General features: G+C 33.4%; 1 protein-coding gene across 8 annotated transcripts in view; it reads right to left on the reverse strand.

Moving 5' to 3' along the window:
* The window catches only part of NFAT5 (nuclear factor of activated T cells 5), a 114902-nt gene that overhangs the window by 31998 nt on the left and 61108 nt on the right, over nt 1-21796 (reverse strand). For 6 of the 8 annotated variants that reach the window (XM_027617074.2, XM_027617073.2, XM_027617075.2 and 3 more), the window contains 4 exons: nt 15272-15830; nt 9488-9680; nt 7297-7487; nt 4922-5094 (listed from right to left, as the gene is read on the reverse strand). In XM_027617074.2, the coding sequence (XP_027472875.2) occupies nt 4922-5094; nt 7297-7487; nt 9488-9680; nt 15272-15830 (1116 nt within the window). Of the gene's footprint in view, nt 1-4921; nt 5095-7296; nt 7488-9487; nt 9681-15271; nt 15831-16281; nt 16344-21796 lie in introns of those variants that run through there. The other 2 variants (XM_027617077.2, XM_027617078.2) reach the window with 2 other exon arrangements.

Raw genomic sequence — 21796 nt, forward strand, 5'->3', positions numbered from 1 at the left:
ATTTCCTACTCTCAACAGTTTGTCCCTATTTTATTAAAGTGAAACTAATCATTTCTACTTTATTAATAACAGACTTGTTGTCAAGATCAAATGGGATAATGTAGTACTACTATTAATAGGAAACTCCTTTCAATTAATACTAGAGAGGAGGAATGACTTAACTACAGAGGATTTGGAACCAGGGCTTGGGCATGATTAGCCCAGTCTTCCTTCCTCCCTCTTCTGCAACTGCCTACATGCACAAAGCATACGTTTTAGATGGTTTGTGCCTGTTGATAAGAGGCCTGCAATTGTAGAAGGCTGCTCTGACTGGGTGGACGGATGTATCCTACTCTAGGATGAAAAAGTCCTCCTTCTAACAGTTTTATCAGTAGTCAAGTTGGCAGTATCATCTCAATTTCTCTAACTCCTATGTGTCTAACTCCAATCACAAGGGAAACATTTATTAACTTCCTAAGACCTCAGCATACATGAAAGTGCTTTATAAACCACAGAGTATAAGACATAGATAAAATAATACTATGAAAAGTAATATTGAAGTTAATGTCTTTTCCTGTACATCTAGTTTAATATTTAAACAAAAGTAATTAAAAAGTAATAACATTTAAAAAAAAAAGATTTTATTTATTTATCTGACAGAGAGAGACCAGCGAGAGAGGGAACACAAGCAGGGGAAGTGGGAGAGGGAGAAGCAGGCTTCCCGCGGAGCAGTGAGCCTGATGTGGGGCTCGATCCCAGGACGCTGGGATCATGACCTGAGCCGAATGCAGATGCTTAACAACTGAGCCACCAGATGCCCCTAAAAAGTAATAAAAATTTAAAAAGATTTCATCTTGTTGTCAGAAGATTGATCAATCTACAGACTGCTAGGTAGTATATTTAATGAAAACCCATGAAGATCAAATTAAAATTATATTCTGAACAAAGAATGATGACATTCATTACATACAATGAATGATAGGGTTTTCAAAAAATCAAATCACTGATCCACTAGCAATGTACAGATCAGGAGGCTTAGGGGTGGTTGGCTGACTCAGGGAGAAGAGCATGCGACTCTTGATCTCAAGGGTCATAACTTTAAGCCCCAAGTTGGGGGGTAGAAATTACTTAAATAAGTAAATATTTTTAAAAACGGAAGCTTAGATTCTTGCCTAAATGATTAGATGTAATTGATATTCATAGAAATTACTATTAGAAATATTTTAAGCTAGTTTTTTTTAAAGGAAAAAAACCTGTTTGTATCAAAGTCCATAAAAATAACATTAATAAGAAATAAAGGGACACCTAGGTGGCTCAGTTGGTTAAGCAACTGCCTTCGGCTCAGGTCATGATCCCAGGGTCCTGGGATGGAGCCCCGCATTGGGCTCCCTGCTCAGCAGGGAGCCTGTTTCTCCCTCTCCCTGCTACTCCAACTGCTTGTGCTCTGTCAAATAAATAAATAAAAAATCTTAAAAAAAGAAATAACTATGAAAACTATCATAGTTTGCATAATTTGCAAATTAAAAGAAGTATGGGAAGACGAACCATGAGAGACGATGGACTCTGAAAGGCAAACTGAGGGTTCTAGAGGGGAGGGGGTGGGAGGACGGGTTAGCCTGGTGAGGGCACGTTCTGCATGGAGCACAAACAATGAATCATGGAACACTACATCAAAAACTAATGATGTAATGTATGGTGATTAACATAACAATAAATTTTTTTTTAAAAAGTATGGGAACTATTACTGTCAAGGTACCCCTTTATTTTTTTATTTTTTCTTCTTTCAAAAATAATTTTTTTGAGTATAACTGACATACACACAATGTTACGTTACAGGTGTACAATATAGTGATTCAACAACTCTATACCTTATGCTATGCTCACCAGGAGTAGAGCTACCATCTGTCACCATGCTACTACAATACCACTGACTATATTCCCTGTGTTGCACCTTTTATTCTCTTTCATTCCATAACTGGAAGCCTGTATCTTCCACTCCCCTTCACCCATTTTGCTCATCCCCCAGCAACCTGGCTACCATTAGTTTGTTCTCTGTATTTATAGGTCTTATTCTACTTTTTGTTTATTCACATTTGTCTTTTTTAGATGCTACATATAAGTGAAATCATACAGCATTTGTCTTTCTCTGACTTGTTTCACTTAGTATAAAACCTTGTAGATTTACCTATGTTGTCACAAATGGCAAAACCACATCATTTTTGGTACCCCTTTCTTTCAAAGAAAGTACTGATCATGTTTATCTAATCCAGTTTCTCTAAGCAGATGAAAAGTGACAAATAGTCAACTAAAGGAATAAAAATAAATAACCAGGGCGCCTGGGTGGCTCAGTTGGTTAAGCGACTGCCTTCGGCTCAGGTCATGATCCTGGAGTCCCGGGATCGAGTCCCGCATCGGGCTCCCTGCTCAGCGGGGAGTCTGCTTCTCCCTCTGACCCTCCCCCCTCTCATGTGCTCTCTCTCTCTCTCATTTTCGCTCTCTCAAATAAATAAATAAATAAAATCTTTAAAAAAAATAAAAATAAAAATAAAAATAAATAACCTACACCTCCATAATAAATGACTTCTACAAAAGGAAATGGAAGGGACAATACAGGTATTCAAGTAAAATCCCCCAATATGAACAGAGATCTATTTTCTCAATTCATAAAAAGTCTAAATGACACAAATAAATCTCCTAGGTAGAGGAAACAGTTCACTAACAATCTCTTGCTGTAACCATAGTCCTAACCATCCAGAGGCTTTGGCTAGGATGAAATGAATTGTTTAAACTTGGTTTTAGCACTGCAATTTTAAGTGATTATAATGACAATATAGCATAGTGGCTAAAAGCAGAGGCTCTGAATCCTGGTCTTACTATTTGCCAGCTATGTGACCTTGAGGGAGTAAATAACTCTAAGTCTCAGTTTCATCAACTGTAGAATGGAATCCATATGAGGTAACAGAGAGGACTAAATGATACAATGCTTATAGTGTTTAACAAAATCCCTGGCACATAGTCAGAGTTCAAAGCATGTTAACTCTTATCACTGGCCATATATCCTTTCCATTGCTTCTTAGGGCCATCAAATCTACCCCACACATCACCTCCCAGAGAGATACACTTTTTTGCAATGTGGACAATATTATCATTAACAGTGATAATTAACAAATGATAATAATTACAGATGAAAAATTTCAGAAAATTATGTTTTCCAGTTCTTTTGTATTTTCTACCATCTTTAGCCAGTTATATTTATACTTTAACAATAGCTTAATGAAAAAGAAAATGAAGAAATGATTGAACACACTAATGAAAGAAAGAACAAATAATTAAAGTTGGCAACCAATTCGCAGTCTCTGCTGAAGCAGTATGATCTCAATTATCTAGCATCTCCTGGCTCTGGCCTTCAGAGAGTGGCTATGGTCATGCTCAAAGTATTAGATCACTTAAAAAAAGAACTGCAAATACACCATTAAAATTGGAAATTCATCCTTTAAGAGTCAAGTTGGAACATACCGTGAATTAGTAAATCCAGAATTGGAGCACCCCAATTAGAAAAGCTTTAAAACTCAATAAACCATCTACAGATTGTTTATTTTGTCCCTATCTAAATGCAATAGAATGGACATGGAATCTATGATTTGTAAAAGCAGTCTATTTATAATTGCACATCACCCAGAAATAGCCCAAGGAAATACTAGTATCAACACAAATTTGTCATAATAATGAAAAACAGAGAAATCCAACTGAGCTCGCTTGACATCAGAAAGATATTTTAGTACTTAAAAAAAAAAATTAGGGTGTTTGCTAAGCTAGAGTATGGCTATATAATCATTTCAAAGATGAATCAAAAGAAAGGGAAAAATAAGATTTACAAAGGATGAACAATTTGACAAAACTAAAATACAGTAACAAAGGTTCTGTAGGGGTAGCAAGGTCAGAATACAGAAAACAACCCAAAGGAAATTCAACTGAATGGAATTACGTCTCTTCTGCTCTTCTGAATTCAGGTACAAATTACAAAAACACAATGCCAAAGAAAATTACACTCAATGAAAATCTTCTTAAGTGACATATAAAGGAAAAATTTTTCCTATTTATTACTTGTAATAATACTTCTTACAGGGAAACCAGAATATATGGTGAGGCACATACAACAACATGATTGAATCTAAACACACACGCGCGCACACACACACACATTTACTTTCTATGCCAAGATTAGCAAAATAAAAATTTCATTTCCCACTTCCCAACACTATAATTTAATGCCATAATTTGTAATCAGAACTCCAACAGCTGTATATTTACAAAGTTCTGCTTACCTTAGTGTTTCTTCTGTTCTAATAGAAAATAGACTTAGGATCACAGCAATTTATCACACAATAAAGATGCAGCAAAAAAATCCTTTGGCTTTTCAATTTACTTCAGGTAAACCATTCAGAGTACATTTTCTTTTTTTTTTTTTTTTAAGCATGGAGCCCAAGAGTGGGGCTTGAACTCATGACCCTGAGGATCAAGACCTGAGCTGATTTTCAAGAGTTGAAAGCTTAAGCAACTGTGACACCCAGGTGCCCCTAAAGTACTTTTTCCAAAATTAAAAAAAAATTTTTAAGTAGGCTCCACACCCAATGTGGGGGGCTTGAATTCACGACCCTGAGATCAAGGGTAGCATTCTCGAGCAACTGAGCCAGCCAGGCGCCCCCTCAAATTACTTTTAAAATTAGTATGTGATGATAATAGGGAACTACAAAATGCTATACATCTTTAGAAAATTATTTGATATTATCCACCTTTTAGTCTAGAAAATTTGACTACAGCTTTTTAAAATGTTTCAAGTTTTGCAAGATCACAAACTAGAGCATATGATACATCTGAAATTTAGAGATGTCTGCAAATTAACAGAAGATGAAAAAAATCCAATATATATTTTCTTACTTACTACATAAAATCGGAGAAGAGGGTGTTTGCAGTGTCAAAGTGGAGCCATCTTTCCTTGTGATATTAACTCTAAAAACCAATCTGGCACGAGTGCTTTTTTTCTTGGAACCAGCAATTCCTATTCTGGCTTCAACATCAGCATTCCTCAATTTCAATATCCCTACGCAGTCCACCCTAACACACACAAAAAAAGACATTAACGGTTATTTTCTGTTATATAAATAGTACAATATTCTTAACCAAATAAGTCTCTTTTTTTTAGGGGGGGAGGGGCAGAGGGAGAAAGAGAGAATCTTCTTAAGCAAGTTTCATGCGCAGTGTGGAGCCTGACACGGGCTCGACCTTACAACCCTGAGATCAGCACCTGAGCTGAAATCAAGAGTTGTACGCTTAACTGACTGAACCACCCAGGTGCCCCAAATAAGTTTCTTTTAAAAATGTTTTTGCTAATTATTAATTTTTTGAAAATGTAATACAATCATAAGGTTCGAAATTCAAAAAGTACAGAAGGGTGAATTCTGAATATTCATAATTCTTAATCTTGTCAATTTTTCATTTATAATAATAGTGGAAAAATAGTAAAGTAAAATTGCTATTTCAAAATCTGAACATAAGTAATGGTTTACAAGAGATACTTTTGACATTTTTAAATTTTAATTTATTTTTTCTGTTTTATTTTCTTTTAAAGATTTTATTTACTTATTGGAGAGAGAGAGAGAGAGAGAACGAGCAGGGGAGAGGTAGAGGGAGAGGGAGAAGCAGACTCCCCACTGAGCAGGAAGCCCAATGCGGGGCTCAATCCCTGGACCCTGAGATCATGACCTGAGCCGAAGGCAGACACTTAATGGGCTGAGCCACCCAGGTGCCCCTTAATTTATTTTTTTTTAAAGTATGCTCTATACCCAACGTGGGGCTCAAACTCACAACGCTGAGATCAAGAGCCAGTCAGGCACCCCAATTGCCATTTTTAAAAAAATAAATGTATCCTCTATTTTTGCAGCTAATTCATATATTAAAATAGCGGGAATTAATTTTACTTACAAAACTAGCAACTGTCTCCAAAAGAACGGAACATTATATGGCCATTAAAATATATGCTATAAAATAAGATTTACTATAAGGAAAATACTGATTGGTAAGTGAAAGCAGGGTTACAAAACAGTGGGTACAGTATTATTTCAATGTTATCAGAAAAAAAGATGGAAAGATATATATCAAAATAGTAGTTATTGGGCGCCTGGGTGGCTCAGTTGGTTAAGCATCTGCCTTCAGCTCAGGTCATGATCCCAGGACCCTGGGATCGAGCCCTGCATGGGTCTCTCTGCTCAGAGTGAAACCTACTTCTCCCTGTCCCGCAGCCTCTCCTCCAGTTTGTGTGCTCTCTCTCTCTCAAAAAAAAAAAAAAAAAATAGCCGTTATTTCTGGGAAGTTGTCTTTTGAGAGATATGTTTTTAGTTTTTTATTATTACTCTTCATTGTTCTGTATTTTCAACTTACAATGAATAAGCACTATTTTTATAATCAGTAACTCCCTTCCTTTCTTCCACTATATACATTTATTTTTATAATTTTCAAAAGTTAAAAAATAAGTCTTTACTAAATATTTTTCTAAATTTCCCCTTCCAATTAACCTCTTACTAACCTATTCAAAATAGTTTTCAAAAGGACACTGAAAACTAAATAGAGAAATGCCATTAGCTATCCAATATAAATAATTACAACATAAGTCTACCCCTTTTCAATATGTTTGCTGCTGTTATGGTTTAACTTTAGGATTAAAGGACCTTAACAAAAGGTTTAAGGGGAAAAATTTTTAAATTTAAATCATTAATACTTCTAATACATTTTGGGCAATGAAAATGCTAAGATGAAAAAAACATAGTCCCAGAACATACTCTTTTTTAATATAGGAAAATAGAAACAGAAGGTGAATTTAGAACAACAATATGCTTTTTCACATTAAAATGGGTCAAGGTAGCATGAATGGCCTCCATCAAAGAGTTTCTAACGCAAACACTAAGAAAGCAGAATTTAGAAAAAAAAAGAAAAGCAGAATTTAGGACAGCAAATCAAATTGTTTGTAATTTTTATTTTTTAACATTACTTTTATTAATTCCAACAAGTAAATCCATATTATTTTCAAAAAAGCCAGCATTCCACCTGGCTTTTATTTCCTTGCCTTTCATCATGGGAATTCCATGGCAAAGGGCAAAAGAGTTCATTTTAATCCATTACACCATTCTGCTATTTGTAATGTTTAAAACATTTAAATAAAATACTCAAAATCTTCTTTTTTTACATTAGAAACCAAAATTTTTTTGAGTCCACTGCAAAAGTGCAATGTATACTGAAAAATTTTTTATACTAAGTACTTACGCCAGTGTCATGTTGTTGCTTGGATCAAGACCAACTTCTATAACGGTAGTGCCTTCAATGTCCACTTCTTTACAGGGAGTTGTATTTCGCCCAGTTACCCTGCAGGCCTGATAAAATCCATGTGGTTTCACTCGACCAGAGTCATTACCCACAAACACTTGCAACACTACTGGCTCATTATGGCCTTCCAGCTGGAGTGAGATAACATGGAACATAAACACTAATTAGCCTTTCAAATAATCTGATTGTCAAATCAAACACTTAAGACCAAGTCCTATATTTATAACTGGATAACAATAAAGAAATCATTTAAGTCCTCAAGATAAACAAAAGTACAATATTTTCATAAAAAGGACAGATGCCTAAGTTTCTGTACGAAATGTTTTAATTCTGTAATAATCACACTTTGATTATAATTTTGTATGTATAATGATAAATTACCATTTATAATTAATTTGTACAACCAGATGCAAATGAATACACAGTCCTTTAGGTATTTATAAATTTATGGACTGCCAAAGCATATGGGTTATTCAAAAGTTACCACCACCACTAATGGAAAAGTCACTAAATTGTGTTAGTGGCATCATTATCATCATCATCATCAAATGAATACACATAGTGAATTTTTTACTCTTTAAAGCTATTTAAATAGGAAAGTGAAGTGCACCTATATAAATAAAAGGGAAATGGAGCTCTTTGCATACACACACACACAACATCATGAAATCCTGGGCCAAAACATGGTTTGAAAACTGTTAGTTCAGACCAGGATCTATGGGTCCTTACAGGTCTCTAATAAGCCTTCATAAGTTATAATTCGTATGCTGAAGAATGAATAAATATTTAAAACAGCATTTGGGAACAAATGTTTCCAATGCAGATTTTTGTTCAGGTTTATAGTTAAACCCTGAAGCTGCTAATATAGAATGCGTAAAATCACAAAATAACTTGTACAATGTATACCAAAGGGCTTTACAAAATTCATACATCTTTTCTAACCCAGTATAGCTATATCTCTGTGAAAAGATATCAAAATGAGGGAAATAAGCAGATAAATAAACAATCTACAGAAACCATTAGCAGTACCTAGAACAGTGTCTGGTACATAAAGGGGTGCATATTTGTTGAATGAATGAATAAATAAACTTTTGAGGTCAGTCAATTCACTCCCTATCATAGTTAGACAATCTAATAATACTTCTGACCAAAGAGTACTTAAACAAAGCATAACTTAAAGTTAGAGCAACTGGGTTAAAAAATACTGACCAAATTATCAACATGTATGGTTAGACAAATATTTACAAAGAGCAAAACTGAAATTTCTTATTTACCTATTATTTGTCTTGAGTTTGGGGGATTGAGGATGGGTTGGTGTGATGAGTAGCAGAGGGATAAGGAATGATGTTGTTGACTATTAACCAACCTTATAAATAGCCCCGGATAGGTTTCCTGATCCCAAGATTCTACCATTATTTCATTAAAATTTAAAATGAAAGGCAGTCCAATTGAATACTACTCAACTAACACATTTTCACAAACTGTATTTAACAAGAATTTACCATGTGACTAGCCAAAATTCCTCCCTGTTTAATGTTTTATAAGGGGCAGAAACACTTATTAAATATCCCCAACCCAATTCTATTTTGGTTTGTCTTCAAAGAGAAATACTCTAACAGTTTCCCAGGTACTGAAATTTAAGCCCCCTTTTTTCATTTGGTCTAAATTCTGAAAAGATGAAGATTCAGTTGATATCCTATTTCTTAAACTGAAGACTTAAATTATTTATCAACCAATTCTTTTCTGAGATGAACAATCCTGATTTCTTTGGCCATCTCAAAAACCTTACTTTCCAAGTTCATAGTAATTTCTACAATATTTTTTTTAATTCACTTTAAAATTTCCTCTTAAATATTAAGTTTGGGAAGAAATACAGTTGCTACCTATGTCAAATATAAGGAGAACATAATTCATGATTTCCAGATATTTATCAGAATACATTCTCACCTCCTCTTTCATCTAAGCTAAAATTCAAATGACATCAAAGTAACAATATCGGGCTTAGGATTCAGTTTTGCTTTAATTTCCATTATATACACCTAGCAATTCTACCATTCTATTGTAGACAGCTTTTGCTGGTTAAAAACAAAACGGAAGAAATTCTTTGTATATTGCTAAATAAATTAAGTACCTTTACTGTAGGAAAGCCTTGCTGTGTTCTATCCTTTACTGAGCCACGGCTACCCTCAGTCAGGTACCGAGCTCTATGCTGGGTCTCAGGCTGTACAACTATCTTCAACTCTTTTCCCTCACTTTTAACAGGATACTGTCCACACAACATAGGGCTCTTCTTTACTCCACTTCCTTTTGGGTTTTCCAATGTTCTGAGAAGTCAAAGCACAACATGGAAAAAGTATCAAAAAGAGTTTTTTTCTACAAAAGTCATCTAAGATAGAGGAAGAAATAGGATAGGGAGTACATTAAAAACAACTGATTATCTTACTGACAACCTAGAGCCTAAGCGAAGATACACTCCATAAGCAAAGTATCTCAAAACTTTGCAGTAAAACTGAACTGTACAGTGCAAAAATAAAAAATGCATATGTGTGGTAGGAGGAGGGGAGGAAGACCAAACGCAATAAGCCAGGAGTAACGGATAAGAGCTGATGTCATTATAACCTTTCACACTGTACTTCAGTCAAAACAAATTTTAAAGCTACAAGATTAACTACCATTATCTTCTAACCAGACTTGTAAAGCAAAAGAAAAGTGGGAGTAGCCAAAAAATAAATAAATAAATAAATAAACAAAAGGCCTTAATAAAACAATTCAAAGGACATGTAGCATATGTATTCTTTTGGATATCTTTTTCAGTATAATTTTTCTGAAAAAATTGTAATAAAAAAATCAGTGATCCAATTTTTATTGGGAAATTAGATTTACTCTAAAAATCTTTCTTAGTGTTAATTTTTCAGAGTATTTTTATTTGTGATTAAATAATTAAAGACCTTAGCATATAAAATCTTTATAAGCTGGGCTTTACAGATAGGAAATCTGTTTTTTAATTGTATTTCTTTTTAAATTTTTTTTCTTTTTAAAATTTGTATTTCTAGTATTTGTTTATCATGCATTTGCTATGTGGAATGTATGTTCAAAGAAAAATACTTCAAATGGTGATTAGGACTTTACGTCAATACATTTAATCTGAAGCACTGCAAATGTGACAAATACAAAATAATACTATTAGTTTTTTTTTTAAATAGACTTAAAATTATCCATGTAAGGGGTGCCTGGGTGGCTCAGTTTTTAAGTGTCTGCCTTTGGCTCAGGTCGTGGTCCCAGGGTCCTGGGACTGAGCCCCACATTGGGCTCCCTGCTCTGTGGGAAGCCTGCTTCTCCCTCTCCCATTCCCCTTGCTTGTGTTCCCTCTCTCGCTGTCTCTCTGTCAAATAAATAATCTTTTTAAAAAATTTAAAAAAAATAAAATTATCCACGTACATTTTTTTTAAAGATGTTATTCATTTGAGAGAAAGTGAGTGAGACAGAGAGAGAGCATGAGCAGAGGGAGGGACAGAGGGAGAGAGAGAGAAGCAAACTCCTGGCTGAGAGAGGAGCGGGAAGCCCAAGACAGTTCTCGATCCCACGACCTTGGAATGATGACCTGGGCCAAAAGCAGACACTTAGGTGACTGAGCCACCCAGGTGCCGCTACCCATGTACACTTTAAAATAGAGTCAGAGGGGGTCCTGGGTGGCTCAGTCAGTTAAGGTTGGACTCTTGGTTTCGGCTCAGGTCATGCTCTCAGGTTCATGAGATCAGCCCTGCATGGGGCTCTGTGCTCAGCGGGGAGTCTGCTTGAGATTCTCTCCATCTCCCTCTGCCCCTCCCCCCTCAAATGAATAGATAAATCTTAAAAATAAAATAAAATGTCATGGCCTATATTGCTTTCTGTATGACTCACACTGAAAATACAGGAGCCAAGAGATGACTGTGGAAAAATCTCCAAAAGCAAACAGGTCCCAGGAGGAACATTATGAATTCAAACAAGGAAGAACAATGGTGGCTATGAAGCCTTAAAAATGGCCCTAAGGTTTAACCCTCCATCTCTAACCAAGTTGTTGCCTCTATTATCAATAACAAAAAGAAGAAATATTGGGGCGCCTGGGTGGCTCAGTTGTTAAGCGTCTGCCTTCAGCTCAGGTCATGATCCCAGGGTCCTGGGATTGAGCCCCGCATCGAGCTCCCTGATCATGGGGGAGCCTGCTTCTCCCTCTCCCACTCCCCCTGCTTGTGTTCCCTCTCTCGCTGTGTCCCTCTCTGTCAAAATAAATAAATGAAATCTTAAAAAAAAAAAAAAAGAAGGAAATATTGTTTTCTCAGTGGAACCAGGCACTGGGTTGAAGCTCATGGCTAGGAAAGGGACAGAAGAATGAAGAAGGAATGCAAAGGAACGGGCGAAGACTGACAAGGTACGTGGGAGAGTTCTGAGGGCTAGCACTGTGCTCTATCATCTTCATATTCCCTGAACCCTGCATAATTCCTGAAACCAAAGGTGCTGAGAAAATAGTCCTTGTTGAAGGCAAATAGGAAAAAGAAAGGAACAAATAAGGAAAGAAGAAAAAAAGAGCACCTATTTTAATAGTAAGATGAGAAAGACTGGATCCTAACTGGCCAAGGAACGCCATTCATGTAAGTTTGACATACGTTAAGTCAAAGATTACCTGTGTAACTCATTTAAAAGGCCCTAGAAGAATAAATTCTACGAATCAAAGAGTTGAAACTGGAATAATGGGCAACAAATCCTATTTTCCTTTTCATCTTTCTGGGCAGAAATTCAAACATTTGCTTTCAATACAATGTGCTCTCAATACATTTGCTCTTACCTATGAAAACCTACAATGGTATCATTTTTTACTTATTTTAAAACCAAAGCAAAAATATTCACTTACAGAAACTATGTAAAAACACCCCCCAAATATTCACTGAAAAGAAAATACAGCAAAATGCTAAAAGCAGTTGTACTGAGTGACTAGATTATGGGTTATTTCTTTTCTTCTATTTTTCCAAATGTTTGTAATTAATATGTATTCATTTTATAATAAGAAAAGGGAACACTTCGTTTGAAATATAAGGAAAATTTAGCATATGTCAATGAATTTGGCAAGATACAGTTTTTATATTCACTTATGCTAGCCAAGCTAATATTTATGAGGATAAACAGATGAATATGAGTTTTACTATTTCAGTAAAACCAAGTATTTCATTTGGGATGAAGGCTGCTAAGTGGTTGACAAGTATACATATTCTTAAAGAAGAAGAGTCCATGTAACTAAACGACTTCTAAAATGATACTTTTAAAGCCCTCAAAACTATCTTTATTCTCTAAAGCTTAAATGTAAAGATGGAATACATATATATATTTAGATCTTTAGACATGTAAAACAATGAAAATGTCAACTAATCCTTGGAAAAGTAGTCAATTAAATTACTAATTTTTAAGGCATGATGGCTTAAGAACAAACAAGAAAGTAGCAGTTAATTGGATGGGATTTTACTTTTAAATGAAATCTAAAAGGTAAATCCAGTTTGGCATACTCTTCAGAAGTCTTAAGATGACATTCTAATTTCTTTGGGTTACAAATCCTTTTGGTTGTCTATGTCACAAAAAAATAACTTCTACTACAAAATGCCTAAAAAGCATTTCACATCCAGATGACATCATGTCTTAATTTCTAGAAATATCTAGAAGAGACAGAGGGCTACTGATTCTCAGGACATTTAGTTGAAGAATTTAAGAATGACATGGCTAGGAATGTTTAAATACTAAGTAGTTCCTTTTCAAATGATTCTGTTTTCTTCATAAACTCTTTTATATATAATATTTTAATTATACAAAAGTACTATTTTCATCTTGATCAATAAAACTGCTATATATAACATATTTGAGAGTATATTTCCTATAATTTAGCATTACATAAGTTGTAAATATATGGCACATTAGATCTAAGGCTATATATACCTTATCCCTTAAAAGATTTCTAAATTTCTTTCATGTTTCTAGAAACTTTCTTGTTGAAGAATATAGGACATTAGTTTGAGATCCTCTTAATAACTGCTTTGAAAAGCCTATTTTTCTATATATTTACATAAACTTTTATCCTCTCCTTGATATAGTTCTTATAAATTCAAAATGAAAACTTCTTCCATCATTTCTATTTGCTAGTGCCAAATATTTTTCCATTACCTAAGAAGCTGGACATTTCTTCTGCTGCTTGATGAGTTTCTGTTCCATGAATTATTTCATGAGAGATTTTTGTCTTGACAAATGTTATTATACTTTCCCTGGGTAACCTCAAATCATTTCTAAGATATATCTATCATACAAAAGCAGAAGCAGAAAAGATGTAGGTCAAGATATCTCTTTAATAGGAACTGCAAATCATATGTGTTGACTAACCCTATGTCAAAATTTTATTTGTTCATTTGGATCTTTAACATTTATTTCAATATCAAAATGAAAATCTCTCTTCTGGAACTTAAAAAAAAATTTTTTTTGCATTGAAGCCCAAATAAACACCCATATTTCGTGACAGATACACATGAGCCTTTTACATCTGTGCAACTATGTTTCAGAGCATTATTCTACAGGTACTAGTTCTACAAATATGTTGTAGAATTGACTCTGCTAATGGCAACATTTTAGGAAAGGCTATATCTTGTTTTTTTTTTTTAAGATAATTTCCTAATCTGGACTTTCTAAAAAGAAAAAACATTTCAATGTTTACTTTTATTTAACTACATCACCCCAAAGAAGTTCTAAGTGAGAGGAGAAAAGAAAACAGTATAGAATAATTATACTTAAATGGTAGATAAATGGTAGCTATTACTTAAAAAATGTACTGACAGAATATTTAAGAACAAGTTAAATGTACATTAAAAAATATTCTCTATAATATTCAACCAGATCTCTAACTTAAAAGATATGAATGATGTCATCAAGTAATAAACCAACCTAACGCTTCTCCATCATTCTCTGTAACCACCTGAAATTGTAGGAGGTTCTGGATCAACTAAAGACCATATTCTGCCTCCCAAAGAGTAATCTCTCAAAATCCACTGAGTTAAATTTTATCAAATTATGTTGAATGTACGATAGGAAAATCTAATTTAAAAAGTCTAGCAATTAAATATAATAAAAGTACTAAAGGAATTCAGAAGTTAAAAATAAGTCATAGTATTCTATACTATAGCAATAAATATTCTGTACTACAGCCACTGAAATATATTTATATGCAGATATATTTATAGTGAGTGTTGTGAACTGGCAGAGATGAATGAAAACTCAAACATGTACCATGACCTGTTCTATCACCCTTCCAATACATAAACCCAGACTCACAGGAAAAAGAATCAGTGATATATTTTTTTAAAAAATGTCAGCACAATGTATCAAAGAAAAAGCTTAAAATAGATACATGAATCTAAATGATGAGAATCAAACCATCAATTTAGTTTTTTCTTGTTTTCATCAAAAGAAAAAAGTCTAAAATCCTCAGAAATGGAAATGGGTTGAACCATATGGGGAGACAACATGAAAGAACACAAACTAGCCCTTTTCAAATGTTTTGAGTTAACTACGGCCATTACAATCTAGTTATTTCTCTGAGTAAAAATATTTTTAAATCCTTTTAAAATACAAATCCATTTGAAATTTAAGTTATTTCAAAACAGATTATTTTCTACTAATCATACTCATAATAAGATACCTATTGCTAAAATCTATTAATGTTTTTCTGTAGTGAAACTTGGTAATTTTAAGTTCGAATTTTCATGTATCTCAATGATAAAATCAGTATCTTTGCTTTATATGCACACTTGAATTGAGCAATTACAAAAACTGGGGAATGATTTATTTATTTATTTTTTGTTTTGTTTTGCACAATGGTGATAGAACTTTAAAAAATGTGAATACCAACCCATTTCCTGCTTTTGAGTTGCCTTTGTTGTCCGTGGTAAGCTGAGAAAGCACATAGTGAGGTGCTTTGGCACTGTCGGCATCAAATATATCCATATTAGATTCTTCACAATCTCGTCGTTTGACCCCCGGCCTCTGCTTTGGATTTCGTTTTCGTGATTTACGAGGTACCTCAGTGTTATCATTGTAGGAACTGGTGCTCATGTTACTGAAGTTGGAGGGGGAATCCTCCATCCACATACTGCAGCTCTGCTCTGATTCCAATCCACACCCCTCATCCTGGCAGGACATCCGACTGTTATCCAGCAAGTCCTCAGGTGGTGGTGAGATGTACAAGACTGTGTGCCTCTTCGGTGTTGATGGATGCTGCTGAACTGTGTTACTGGTTAACTGCTTTTCACTTACCCCTCTGTTACTTACCCCCAAGGCTGAGGAGCAGCTCTCCACTTGCATAGCCTTGCTGTCGGTGACTGAGGTAGAATAAATGGTAGGGCTGGAAGAGGTGGTAAAGGAGCTGCAAGCACCGCCCATGGAGGAAGAGGAGGGAGCTGAAGAAGCATCTGCGGTGTACAATTTAAGAGTAAATACACTATACATATTTTCACCTATGCTGGCTAGCAGTCCCATTGAAAATGTGATTCGTGAACTGATTGTTTTTCCCCAAAATGAATAGTTGGAATTTGGTTAAGTTTTAGAATATAAATGCTTCAAGCAATACAAGGCCTAAAAAAATGCAATTTTAAAAAATGCCCAAATAGCAATATTTTACTTGTGTTATAATTGATAGATTTTTAAAAATCTAATTTAATGTTTTAAGCTGTAAAGCAAGAATAAAGCTTTTATTGCCTCAGCTGGATGTTCTGTTGAATTTTAATCATTTAAAATAATAAAGAAAACCCCAATATGAAATATATGCTTGTGGTCCACATTCAATGCCAATTAAATAATCCATTATAGAATTTGAAAAGTGGGACTGTGCTTAGCCACAAAATATTAAAATAAGTTTCTAACCTATGAAGCAGAGAACTACAGGTCATTTTTAATGCAGACACTCCCTGCTTCAGAGGCAAATCCTGGAATAAAAATATGAGAAAATAAATGAGAAAAGAGCTGCTGATTATTCCAGATATCAATTATAAAATGAGAAATAAATAGAAAAATATATAATCAACTGAATTGGAGGCAAAATGGAACTGGTACCGTCACTATGATTGTTGTAAAATCTAGAATAAAAGTGAAAAAAGTTTGATTTGGAATATGCTGGGCTGTGGAAGATAAGGAAGTTAACCACTAAGGGTATCCAGAAGTTGGAAATGGCAGTTCAAAACCATAATCTCTAAAATAAATAAATCCATCCTTTATGGGAGAATTAATAAGTAGAGTAAGGATTGATTACTGGATGGATTTCTCTTACAAAGTACTTGATTACACACTCAGCAAGTGTTTACCACTATTGATTTCCTCTCTCTTTAAAGGGCCTGCTTGATTTTAACCATTAAGGGAATTTCTTAATATAAGTAACAGTAACTTTTATTGAGTGAAGCCTAACAGAAAAAGAGTTAAACAAGAAATTCTAGTGCTGGGGAAGCACTAAAATTAGTTTCTATAAAAAGGTCTTTTACAAAGCCATTTATTTATTATACCTAGCAAGAAAGATTTAAGTAGATCTTTTCAAAACACGTGGCAACTGGCAGAACAGCTTGTTGAAAAATACTACTACTTTAAGCCTTAACAGCACAACCTCAAAGGCACACTAATAATGTTAAGGTTGGAAGTTGTCAGTTCTTAAAATTTTAGAAATACCATTTGATCTTGTATAAGACATGGAAAGGTTCATAATCATACACACATAAAACTAAAAATAGGTAACATGGGACAGAGAGCTAAAAGATATGTTTAAATCTAAAATCAGTTTTTATCTATAGCCAAGTGTGCCACTGTGTTACAGTGGTAGGATAAAATTTAAAACTGATGTGCAGTCATTGGAATTGCAACATTCTTATCAATTATAATCTAAACAGTGAATGTAAGAATGCCAGTGTTCAGATAATCAAAAGCCAAGTGCCAAAGATCTATTTTTAAATTAAAAACATGTACCAGAACACTTAAGTCATTTGAAAGAGCTAAATTCACCCATAATTTCTCACTGCTGTCAAGGCTGAAGAGCATAATAATTAATATTAACCATTAATGATGTGATCTACATAATGTCACATGGAAATATTTTTCCCAACTACCAGGAGTCGAAGAACCTAGGGCAATTAGATGATACCAGTTCCATTTTCCAGTTTGTATCTTTGTCAAATGCAGTAGCTGAAATTGGAAAATTCAGTCACTTTAAACTGCATTCCAATTTAAAGAAAAATTTATCAATTTCGTATCATGCATTAATGCAATGTTTTCTTAGTAAATAAATATTTTAAAAAGATTTGTAAAAACTACAAAATCTAGATGCTAATGTCAGTGACAGTTTAGGAGCTGATTTGTAGCCACTTTGGGTTTAAACAACAAGTTTTTTCCTTGTTTTTTGAAAAATACGATAAAAATCATTTTTAAAATAGAGAAGGCATTATGTATAACATTCCTCCATCTGTTCCAACTATTGGCAAAAGTGAAACTAAATTTGTGTGTGTGTGTATAAGCCTATGTTCTTCATCTTCAGAGAAATAAAAGTACGCAGCATGCAGGATTTGCAGTGGAACACACAAAACATGCAGCATGAATGCTGTGAACGTGTATTTCTATGAAGCGGCTTTCCCCCACCCACCTTTTTTAAATCTAAGTATCATGCACATGAGAATGCAGAATATGAACATCTCAGGGATCCCTGTCCATGACAGATGGAAAGTAGTGGTGAAAAGTAATCATGAACTCAAAAGCAAGTTATGTGATATTCATGAATTTAATATGCAAGACATAGCCTAGCATTGCTCTTAAAGGTATATATGATTTTATCTTGCAAATCTTATCAAAGCAATCATGGTTATAAAACCCAATTGATATAATCATACATAAATGTCTGTTCTGGGACAGGTATGCCAAGCTGTGATCTCATACCCTACATAAATTAAAATATTCTATACATTTTCCCTAGACACCTAACATACAATTTTTATATTTTACCTGCAGTTTCCTGGATATACTTATTAAATAAAAAAGTTCATTAGCACAAAACTATGAAATTGAAAACATAAACTGTCAGAAGACAGCAGTAAGCATCCTTTAATTAAAAAATATTATTACTTTTTAAAGCCTATCTCAGTTTGAGCCTAAATTACAAAAGATTCTATTCATTTTAAGACTATAACAAGTAAGACAAATTTTTAAAACTATAAAACTCTTTACAACAATATCACCGTTACGTTGAAAATGATGATAAGGGTGTATAAAATCCTTCACATAAAGATGTTTTACATTTTGGTTAGCAAGACATCACCTAAGTGTAATAATAATGCCAAATGAGGTGGTGAAGTGTAGAATAAAAACTATGGGTCCTTTCTTAGATCTTTCTTAGACCCTCCCAAAACCTAACACAGTACCTTGCATGTAGTAAAAATTTAAATTTTTTATTAAATTGATTAATTGGAAGCCAATATTTGAGAACTATGTTGAATTATATTAAAGTTATATTGGCCAATATATTGGCCCATGATGAACACATCAGGTTTAAAAAAAAAAGGATTTACTACCCAAAGTGCTTAAAAATATATCTTACTGTAATAGCATTATCTGATACAGGGAAGGGTTTAGAAGTAACTTATGAGTTTAGAGATAACTATTTGCTATTTCTACAGAGTGTGCTAAAAACTTTCTTTCTTTAAACTATATATAAACCAAATTATCTACTTGTGTATTAATCCATAAATTTACTAAGAATAAAAAATCCTTAATATTATCTATTAAAAATACATTAAATTATATCAAAAACATTTTAGGTTTCTAAACACAAATTTCTCATTCCCAAGCAGTCCCAGAAAAGCACTCAAGAACATGACTGGGAATATAAGTGTACTTAAAATATCTACAAAGACCTTTCAGTCACTATATAATTAAATATCAAGAAACAGCTTAACTGACTTTGTACAGAACTAAAATGCTAATGTAATCCTGCCTCATCTATATATTCTTTTTTATTTTTAAATTGTTATAAACAAAATATGCTAACTAACCCTTCCCCCCTTTTTTGGTTTTGAGTCTCTTTCTGTTAGGAATGTATAGACTATGTTTCACTGCTGCATATTAAAAGTACAAAAACTCCAAAAAAATTTTTTTAATAATTGCTTTTATTTTCTAAGCAAAGTAGTCATAATGTATTTCTATTTTATACCTTTATAACTTTATTTGTTCTTTTATTTTTTATTCAAATTCATTTACTTAACATATAATGTATTATTTGTTTCAGGGGTATAGGTCTGTGATTCATCAGTTTATTTGTTCTTTTAAATCCCTCATCAATCCTTTGCAAAGTTGTCAGTTTTTCTTAAAATTATTCTCTTACCTAAGTAACACATGAATAAATTTTTCATTTTTTTCTTTTATGAAAAAATTATCTTTGAACCTAGAAGAATTTTATTTTTCCATAAACTTTTTTGTGACTAGAGAGCACGATGAACCAAAGGGAAAACCGTTTCTACATTTACTAATGAAAATTTACAATTTTAAAAGAATACAGTAATTCTAAAATGTGTAAGTGAAAGGAAGTATTACATCTATAGTGTTCTATGTCTAAGTCTAATAATTCTATTATTAGCAGTAGCCAATTACTAGACCAAATGCCAGTAATGATGGTGAATATAAGTTGTATATTATATGCTTTTAAGAACTGATGGAATCATGAGAACAGCAGATAATGCCTACATAGGTATCCTAGAATTTCTAAGTATTATTAATTTGATGACAAAGATGAAAATGGACTTTTAAATGCTACCACATATAGACACTTGTGTAGATTTTATATACTCCTTGCTTAAACTATATTTTAAAATTAAGAACTATTATAGTTCTAGTTTTGTGAACCAGAAATTAATTACCATTATCATTTTAGTGCTTAAAATACCATAAAAAAAAAAAAGGATAACACTTTATATGGAACTAACTAAACTTTTTATGGAAAGCTTTGAAATTGGAAATATTCTTTAAAGTCCTCAAAAGAAACAAATACCTTTCACTAATTTAAAATATGTGACAGCAATGGCATTTAACTGAGCTTCCAAGATAAAAATGTGATCCCTAGCATTTAAATATGCACATATATTTTGTAACTTTTCAACATCAGGGCAAAATCAGTTGAGCTTCCTAACAAAGTCATTAAAAGCCATAAAATTTTGCAAGTGTGCTTAAGTGAACCAATAGTGGAACGGAGAAGGAGTAAACCATTGACTGTTCAGAAAATAATCTTAAAAAACAATCCAGACATTTGGAAACATTTCTGGTCTAAAACACTTATTGTTGAAACTTAGTTATCCTTTTTAAGTATTTCATTTTCTTTCTGGTAACAATGACTTCAAATCTAAACATCTTGCCTGATAAAAGTCACCAGATACAAGGATATAATTTTAGATCAAAGGAGAAAGATATTGAGAGAAAAAAATTATAAGGCCAACATTCATGTTGCTAAGTGATTGAAAAATCTAGAATACACAAAGTGGCTGCAAACCTGCTTTGTCAACACCTTACATGCCAACCTTCGTTTTCTACTTTTCTTCTTCTTCTTCTTATAGTATTAATGTAAAGTTTAAAACTTTACAAAAAGTTTTTAGTTTCAATCAGTATCAATCCACTATTTAGAAACAAAAAAAGAAAGGAAGGAAGGAAGAAAGAAAGAAAGAAAAAAAGACTTATGAAGAAGTCTGAAAACGAGACCGACCTATACCCTGGGTGAGATTGGATGGGTTAAGTGTCTCTGGCACTATTTGTCTTCACTATTGACAGACACTGTCACACAACCCACCACACGATGCCTGTCTCTGAATGGCGAAGCTAGAATGCAAGTTAAGTGTATTAATAGAAAAAACAACTAGCATCCCAGCATATAAAATAAGCAATCCAGATTACTTTACCAAAAACAAAAACAAAAAACAAAATTGTAGGGTTGATCATTTAATTTACATGTTTAACAATTTCAATTTCCATTTGTACTTTTCCCACCCAACATAAGCTTACATGCCACAATAAGCAATGTTTTAAAACAAACTTAAAAAAAATTAAATTATCAACATCCAAATAAATGCATGTGGAAAAATTTCTTATCCAAAATTTTTGTTAACTCATATTCACCAATGTGTTCTCCTGTATACTAATGCAATCTAATCCATAAGCCAGAATGCCCTCTCTCAGGTGTTTTTAGGTTGTGCCTTTACCCAAATTCCTTTAAAGAGTAGAAGAGAATATGCTCTGATCAAAACACTCAAGCAGAAAGAAATATCTGTATTTTATTTTATTTTTTTCAAGATTTTATTTATTGGAAAGAGAGAGGGAGAGAGAGAGCAATCTAGTGCAAGAGAGCATGAGCAGCGGGGAGGGGCAG

The sequence above is a fragment of the Zalophus californianus genome, chromosome 17 (assembly GCF_009762305.2).
Source record: "Zalophus californianus isolate mZalCal1 chromosome 17, mZalCal1.pri.v2, whole genome shotgun sequence".
Lineage (NCBI taxonomy): Eukaryota > Metazoa > Chordata > Mammalia > Carnivora > Otariidae > Zalophus > Zalophus californianus.